A 7,638-nucleotide genomic window follows, 5' to 3' on the forward strand; every position below is an offset into this window, starting at 1 on the left:
GACAGAGCGTTAGTTTCCACTCCACTCCTGAGGCCTGACCCTCCTGTCCCGGGGGAACCAGACCTGAGCTGAGGGTTTTATCTGAGGGATAGAGTCAAATAAGAGGTTTGTATGTTGTGAGTTGAGACCCTTCTCTTCTGCATGCCTCGATGTTCCCGTCTGTAAGACGGGTAGTAAGGATCTCCTGCTGACCTGAGGCAGATAACTGCGTGACGGTGACGCGGAGGTCGTGGGAGGAACCTATTCCACCGCACCCAGTCTAGAAGTAACCCATGCGGAACCGTCTCCCCTCAAAACCCCCTTTCGAGGGCTGGAATAAGGGCTCGATCCCCATCGCGGGTGCCCCCTCCTCTTTCCAGCGCCCATTCATCTTTCCGCAGAGCCCCAGGGGGCTGGGGCGGAGTTCGCCCTGCCGTATTAGGTCAGGAAGGGTCGGGCGCAATCCATCCCCACTCTCGCTGGCACCCCAGTCAACTGCCCACCTCGCTGAGCGGCCATCCTTAAAGCCTCCGACCGGTCTTCTCGCACGTATATCTTTCCCGGCAGCACCCTCGGCCTCCCTGCGCCCAGAGCTTCATGGGAAATGTAGTTCTTCCCTCTCCTTCTCGGACATCTGAATGCCAGGTGTGGCCACTGCTGGCAGGCTGAATCTCTCTCCCACACTCCCGCTCTCGGAAGGAACCCCCACCAGTACAGAGCCTTCCAGCCGGCATTCTGAGGGCTCAGCATTTTTTTTGCTCGTTCCTTCACCGGACACATATTTATTGTTGTTCTTTTTCAGTCTCTTACGTTCTGTCAGACTGTTTGCGACCGCGTGAACTGCAGGACTCCAGGCCTCCTTGTTCATCACAACTCCCTGAGCTTACTCAAACTCATGTCCATTGAGTCAGTGATGCCATCCAACCATCTCATCTTCTGTCGCCCTCCTCTTCTGCCCTCAATCTTTCCCAGCATCACGGTCTTTCAAGTGAGTCAGCTCTTGGCATCAGTTGGCCAAAGTATTGGAATTTCACCTTCAGCATCAGTCCTTTCAATGAATATTTGGGGTTGATTTCCTTTAGGATTAACTGATTTGATCTCCTTGCTGTCCCACGGACTCTCAAGAGTTTTCCCCAAAACCAGAGTTCAAAAGCATCAATTCTTCAGTGCTCAGCCTTCTTTATGGTCCAACTCTCACATGTTATACATGACTACCAGAAAAAGCAGAGCTTTGACCATACGGACCTTTGTCAGCAAAGTGATGCTCTGCTTTTTAAAATGCTGTCTAGGTTTGTCATTGCTTTTCTTCCAAGGAGCAAGTGTCTTTTAACTTCATGGCTGCAGTCACCATCTGCAGTGATTTTGGAGCCCAAGAAAATAAAATCTGCCACTGTTTCCATTTTTCCCCCATCAATTTGCCATGAAGTGATGGACACTTCGGAGAAGACAATGGCACCCCACTCCAGTACTCTTGCCTGGAAAATCCCATGGATGGAGGAGCCTGGTGGGCTGCAGTCCATGGGGTCAAGAAGAGTCAGACTCAACTGAGCGACTTCACCTTCAGTTTTCACTTTCATGCATTGGAGAAGGAAATGGCAACCCACTCCAGTGTTCTTGCCTGGAGTATCCCAGGGACGGGGGAGCCTGGTGGGCTGCCGTCTATGGGGTCGCACAGAGTCAGACATGACTGAAGCGACTTAGCAGAAGTAGCTGATGGACACTTGGAGCGGCTTCGCAGAAATCATGGTGGAGACAAAGGCAGGAACAAAGTAGTGACCAGCACCCTAGGTTCCTAGCCTGCGGGGCAGGAGGCTGTGAAGTACTGGGTGCCCTGCTCGGGGCTTTCGGGCTTGCCAGGCCTAGATAATAGCATATTTATTGAGAACCTGATAAATGCCACAGACTGTTCTGAGGGCTAGAGACACATGGAAGAGCAAGATAAGAACTATTTTGTCTTTGTAGAGCTTACATTCTGGTGAAGGGAAGACAGCAAACAAGTATGATAAACAAGTAAATCACATAGCAAGTTGAAAAGTCAGTGCTACAAAAAGTAAGGGGTGTGGGTGGAGGCGGAAGGCAGCCAGTAGAATTTAAAAGTTTGCCTAGATAAGCCTCACTGAGGTGAGAATTGACTGTGGACTTGGAAGTGAGGAGGAGAGAATGCTCTGAGCAGAAGATACAGTTATAGCAAAGGCCCTAAGGTGGGAACGTGGAAATGTGCCTGCCATTTTCAGAGTAAATAGCAAAGAGGCCAGACTGGCTGGAGCAGAGTGAGCAGGAAAGGTGGAAGTGTGGTGGTGAGAGAGGAAAGACAGTGGGCAGTTCTTTGTAGACTATTATGAGGATGTCAGGTTTTCATTAGCAGATTTGAGCAAAGCACTGCTATGATCTAAGCAGGAACTCACTGATCCTTGGTGATGATGGTAAATGTCACATGCAAGGCCCTTAATCTGTCTGAGCTTCAGTTTCTTCGTGTGTAAAGTGGGAATAATAATGCTGGACTGAAAGCCTTGTTGGAGGGTTGGATGGGATGATGTGATTCCAGAAGGCAGTCAGTGCTTAGTGCTGTTCTGATTCTCTCCACCCTAAGGACTCCACTGCAGGACTTAGAACCCTAGCTCCTCCTCCAGGTTGAGTTGCTCACAAGCCACATACACAGAAGTCAAGGGAAGTCACCAGGAGCCCTACATGGCAAAGGCTGGGCTGGATCTTGGCTATGGAATAATCTTGCTGTATCCTGTAGACAAAGGCTCTAACATGCAGGCCTCCTCAGTCAACAGCCCAGGAAGAGGGCATCCCAGGAACATAGCAGCTAAAGCACCAGGGGACCTGGAGTGAGGGCCTGTAATCCTGACTCTGCTTTCTCTTCCACCTGCCACCCAACCCGACTGATTCCCATGGCCTCTACCATACATGTCCAGGGGAAAGAGAGGCCACTGTTTTCTCTGCAATGTTCTGCCTAGCTATTGATAACGACCTCCCTAAGAGTCCCCTTGGAGAAGGCAATGGCACCCCACTCCAGTACTCTTGCCTGGAAAATCCCATGGACAGAGGAGCCTGGTAGGCTGCGGTCCATGGGGTTGCTAAGAGTCGGACATGACTGAGCGACTTCACTTTCACGCATTGGAGAAAGAAATGGCAACCCACTCCAGTGTTCTTGCCTGGAGAATCCCAGGGATGGGGGAGCCTGGTGGGCTGCCGTCTATGGGGTTGCATAGAGTTGGACACAACTGAAGTGACTTAGCAGCAGCAGCAGCAAGAGTCCCCTGGCTCAGATAAATCTGCCTGCATTTCAAAGAAAGCGTCACCACACACTAAGGAATAATAAAACGAACCATACAAGCAGCACATCTCACCTACCTCCTGACTTTGAATACCTCTCTTCCTCTCATTCCCACTCGCCCAGCCAAATGGACCTTCTCGGGGAAGAATGAGGGATTAGTCTGGGCACAGGGGCTTCTTGGGGCATCTCCTACCACCACCACCACTGAAGTAAAGTTAGAGTTCTTTCCTCACAGTATTTTTCACAGGGAAGAGAGAACTTAGATTGTTGGGACAGAGCACCCACCTCACCCCACCCTCCCCACATACAGAAAAATATATCTAGAAGGGAAACTAGGGTGTCTGGAGAACCTAGAACCTTTCACCCTTAACTCTTGCTTGTCTAGATCTAATAGAACTGATCACATATTATCTAGTGATAATCTGCTTTCTTCTAGACTATATGTCTAATTCAGCTTCACATTTCTGCCAGTGCTCAGCTGACATTCAAGCAGTAATAGCAGATAACATTTGTTTGTTATATACTAAATACAAAGGGCTTCCCAGGTGGTGCTACTGGTAAAGAACCTGCCTGCCAATGCAGGAGATGTAAGAGATGTGGGTTGAGACGATCCTTGGGTTAAGATCCCCTGGAGGAGGGCATGACAACCCACTCCAGTATTCTTGCCTGGAAAATCCCATGGACAGAGGAGCCTGGCAGGTTACAGTCTGTAGGGTCGCAAAGAGTCAGACACAACTGAAGCAACTTAGCACACATGCACAAATACTAAGCTAACCCTTTGCAAGAATTCTCAAGATAACCCTATGAGATAGTGAAAGTCGCTCAGTCGTGTCTGACTCTTTGCGACCCCATGGACTATACAGTCTATGGAATTCTCCTGGCCAGAATACTGAAGTGGGTAGCCTTTCCCTTCTCCAGGGGATCTTCCCAACCCAGGGATCCAACCCAGGTCTCCCGCATTGCAGGCAGATTCTTCACCAGCTGAGCCACATGGGAAGCAACGCTATGAGATAAGTACTGTCATTAGCCCCATTTTTTGAGATAAGAAGAATGGATGTCCAAAAGGTAACAGGTTCAAGAGCACAGAGTTCCAATCTGCTATACCTCCTCCCTTGTCGAATAAGTTAACGGGTGAATAAATGCTTGATGTCTCTTCCACAGGGAAGCATACAGAACCCAGCGGTCTTCAGAGATAAATGGGTGGACAAGGTTCACATTGGGGATACATTGAATAGAATTCCATTCGTTCTTCCTGGTCCAGCAATGTCCTAGGCTGGGCAGACAAGGTGGTGGCAGGACAGCCCCGTGTTGTGTGGACTGCTCTCCTCTCAGGCTGCAGACGGCAAAGATCTCTGCATGCTGCCTGTCACACTGTCATAGAATCATTGCCTCCTGGCCAGAGCTCCTAAAATCTTGTAATATCCTAAGCAGTGAGACTACTCGGAACATCTTTTGTTCTAATATTTGGTCTTTCACCCTGGCTCCTGACACAGAACCCCTAAATCCCTTGGAATTTCCTGGGTGATGGGAGCATCTTTTGTCCTAATGAGGCAACTGTTGGGGGGCTTCTGGATAGCACTGAGATGGGGGCTGGTCACCAGAAAGATGAAGCCACAATTAGAAGCTTTGAATCTTCAGCCACATCTCCTATCTTATAGTGAGAGGAGAGATTGAATTAAGGGTTGATCATGCCTGCATGATGACACCTCCCTGAACTGAAAGTCCCTGAACTGAACTTCCCTAGTGATCCAGGGTAAAGAATCTGCCTGCCACTGTAGGGGACAAGGGTTCGATCCCTCATCCGGAAGGATTCCACATGCTGCGGCACAGCTAAGCCCATGCTCTGCAACAAGAGAAGCCAGAGAAGCCTGCACACCACAAAGAAGAGTAGTCCCCACTTGCCACTAGAGAAAGCCCGACTGCAGCAACAAAGAATCAGTGCGGCCAAAATAAATAAATAAATAATTTAAGTCATATTATTTAAAAAAATAATCCTGAACTGCTGGTTTAGAGAGCTTCAGTATTGGTGAATACATCGCCTTATCAGAAGGGTGACAAACCCCAGCTTTACAAGAACAGAAGCTCCTGCACTCAGAACCCAGACCTTGTCTTATGTATCTCTTCAACTAGGCATTCATCTGTATCCTGTATCACCTTCTTTACTATATATTAGGCTGATGCAAATATAATTTGTTTCAGATTGTGAACTCTAAGTCACATTGTTGTTCAGTCACTAAGTCATGTCTGACTCTTTGCAATCCCATGGACTGCAGCATGCCAGACTTCCCTGTCCATCACCAACTCCTGGAGTTTGCTCAAACTCATGTCCATCAAGTCGGTGATGGCATCCAACTATCTCATCCTCTGTCGTCCCCTTCTCCTCCTGCCTTCAATCTTTCCCAGCATCAGCATCTTTGCCAATGAGTCAGTTCTTCACATCAGGTGGCCAAAGTATTAGAGTTTCAGCTTCAGCATCAGTCCTTCCAATGAATATTCAGGATTGATTTCCTTTAGGATGGACTGGTTGGATCTCCTTGCAGTCCAAGCAACTCTCAAGAATCTTCTCCAACACCACAGTTCAAAAGCATCAATTCTTTGGTGCTCAGCTTTCTTTATAGTTCAACTCTCACATCCATACATGACTACTGGAAAAACCATAGCTTTGACTAGACGGACCTTTGTCAGCAAAGTAATGTCTCTGCTTTTTAATATGCTGTCTAGGTTGGCAATAGCTTTCTTCCAAGGAGCAAGTGTCTTAATTTCATGGCTGCAGTCATCATCTGCAGTGACTTTGGAGCCCAAGAAAATAAAGTCTGTTACTGTTTTCATTGTTTCTCCATCTATTTGCCATGGGATGATGGGACTGGATGCCATGATCTTCATTTTTTGAATGTTGAGTTTTAAGCCAGCTTTTTCACTCTTCTCTTTAATTTTCAGCAAGAGGCTCTTTAGTTCCTCTTCACTTTCTGCCATGAGGGTGGTGTCATCTTCATATCTGAGATTATTGATATTTCTCTCAGTAATCTTGATTCCAGCTTGTGCTTCATCCAGCCTGGCATTTTGCATGATGTACTCTGCATGTAAGTTAAATAAACAAGGTGACAATATACAGCCTTGACGTACTCCTTTCCCAATTTGGAGCCAGTTTACTGCAGCGTAAAAGTCCATGCCTTGGGATTCGATGAACTCTTGGAAAGCATTTTCTGCCTCCTGCTGTTTGTGGAAGCATTTTCCCCTGCAAAAACTTGTCGAGATGCTTGAAGTGGTAGTCGATCGGCAAGAGGTCAGGTGAATATGCCAGATGAGGCAAAACTTCTAGCTCAATTTGTTCAACTTTTGAAGCATTGGTTGTGGGACATGCAGTTGAGTCTTGTCCTGTAGAAGAATTGGCCCTTTTCTGTTGACCAATGCCAGCTGCAGGCATTGCAGCTTTTGGTGCATCTCATTGATTTGCTGAGCATGCTTCTCAGATGTAACGTTTTTACCAGGATTCAGAAAGTTGTAGTGGATCAGATTGGCAGCAGACCACTAATCAGTGACCATAACCTGTTTTTGGTGCAAATTTGGCTTTGGGAAATGCTTTGGAGCTTCTCGGCCCAACCACTGAGTTGGTCGTTGTCAATTGTTCTATAAAATCCACTTTTCGTCATGTCAGAATACAGTCAAGAAATGGTTTGCTGTTGTTGAATAAGAGAAGACAACATTTCAAAATGATGATTTTTTTGATTTGTGGTCAGCTCATGAGGCACCCAGTTATTGAGGTTTTTCACCATTCCAATTTGCTTCAAATGCCAAATGACTGGAGAATGGTCAACACTGAGTTCTTGAGCAACTTCTCATGTAGTTGGATGAGCTTTGATAATTGCTTTCAATTGGTTGTTGTCAACTTCCAATGGCCTCCCATTATTTTCCTCATCTTCAAGGCTCTTGTATCCTATGCAAGACTTCTTGAAACACCACTGCACTGTACATTCTTTAGCAGTTTCTGGGCCAGATGCACGGTTGATGTTGCGAGTTTTAACTGCTACTTTACAACCCATTTTGAACTCAAGTCAGAAAATCACTTAAATTTGCTTTTCCTCTAACAGCATTTCCCTAGTCTAAAATAATAATACACAGCAAGTAATGCGGAGAAGGCAATGGCACCCCACTCCAGTACTCTTGCCTGGAGACTCCCATGGACAGATGAGCCTGGTGGGCTGCAGTCCATGGGGTCGCTAAGAGTTGGACACGACTGAGCGAGTTCACTTTCAATTTTCACTTTCATGCACTGGAGAAGGAAATGGCAACCCACTCAGTGTTCTTGCCTGGAGAATCCCAGGGACGGGGGAGCCTGGTGGGCTGCCGTCTATGGGGTCGCACAGAGTCGGACACGA

General features: G+C 47.4%; 1 protein-coding gene across 1 annotated transcript in view; it reads right to left on the reverse strand.

Moving 5' to 3' along the window:
• The window catches only part of MPI (mannose phosphate isomerase), a 7,424-nt gene extending 6,869 nt beyond the window's left edge, over nt 1-555 (reverse strand). Inside the window, exon 1 of the mRNA XM_010843344.1 lies at nt 483-555. Coding sequence (XP_010841646.1) covers nt 483-498 — 16 coding nt within the window. The 5' untranslated portion in view covers nt 499-555. The remainder of the gene's footprint in view (nt 1-482) is intronic.
• Between the last annotated feature and the right edge of the window lie 7,083 nt (nt 556-7,638).

This window comes from Bison bison, unplaced genomic scaffold, assembly GCF_000754665.1.
Source record: "Bison bison bison isolate TAMUID 2011002044 unplaced genomic scaffold, Bison_UMD1.0 scf7180017864181, whole genome shotgun sequence".
Classification (NCBI taxonomy): domain Eukaryota; kingdom Metazoa; phylum Chordata; class Mammalia; order Artiodactyla; family Bovidae; genus Bison; species Bison bison.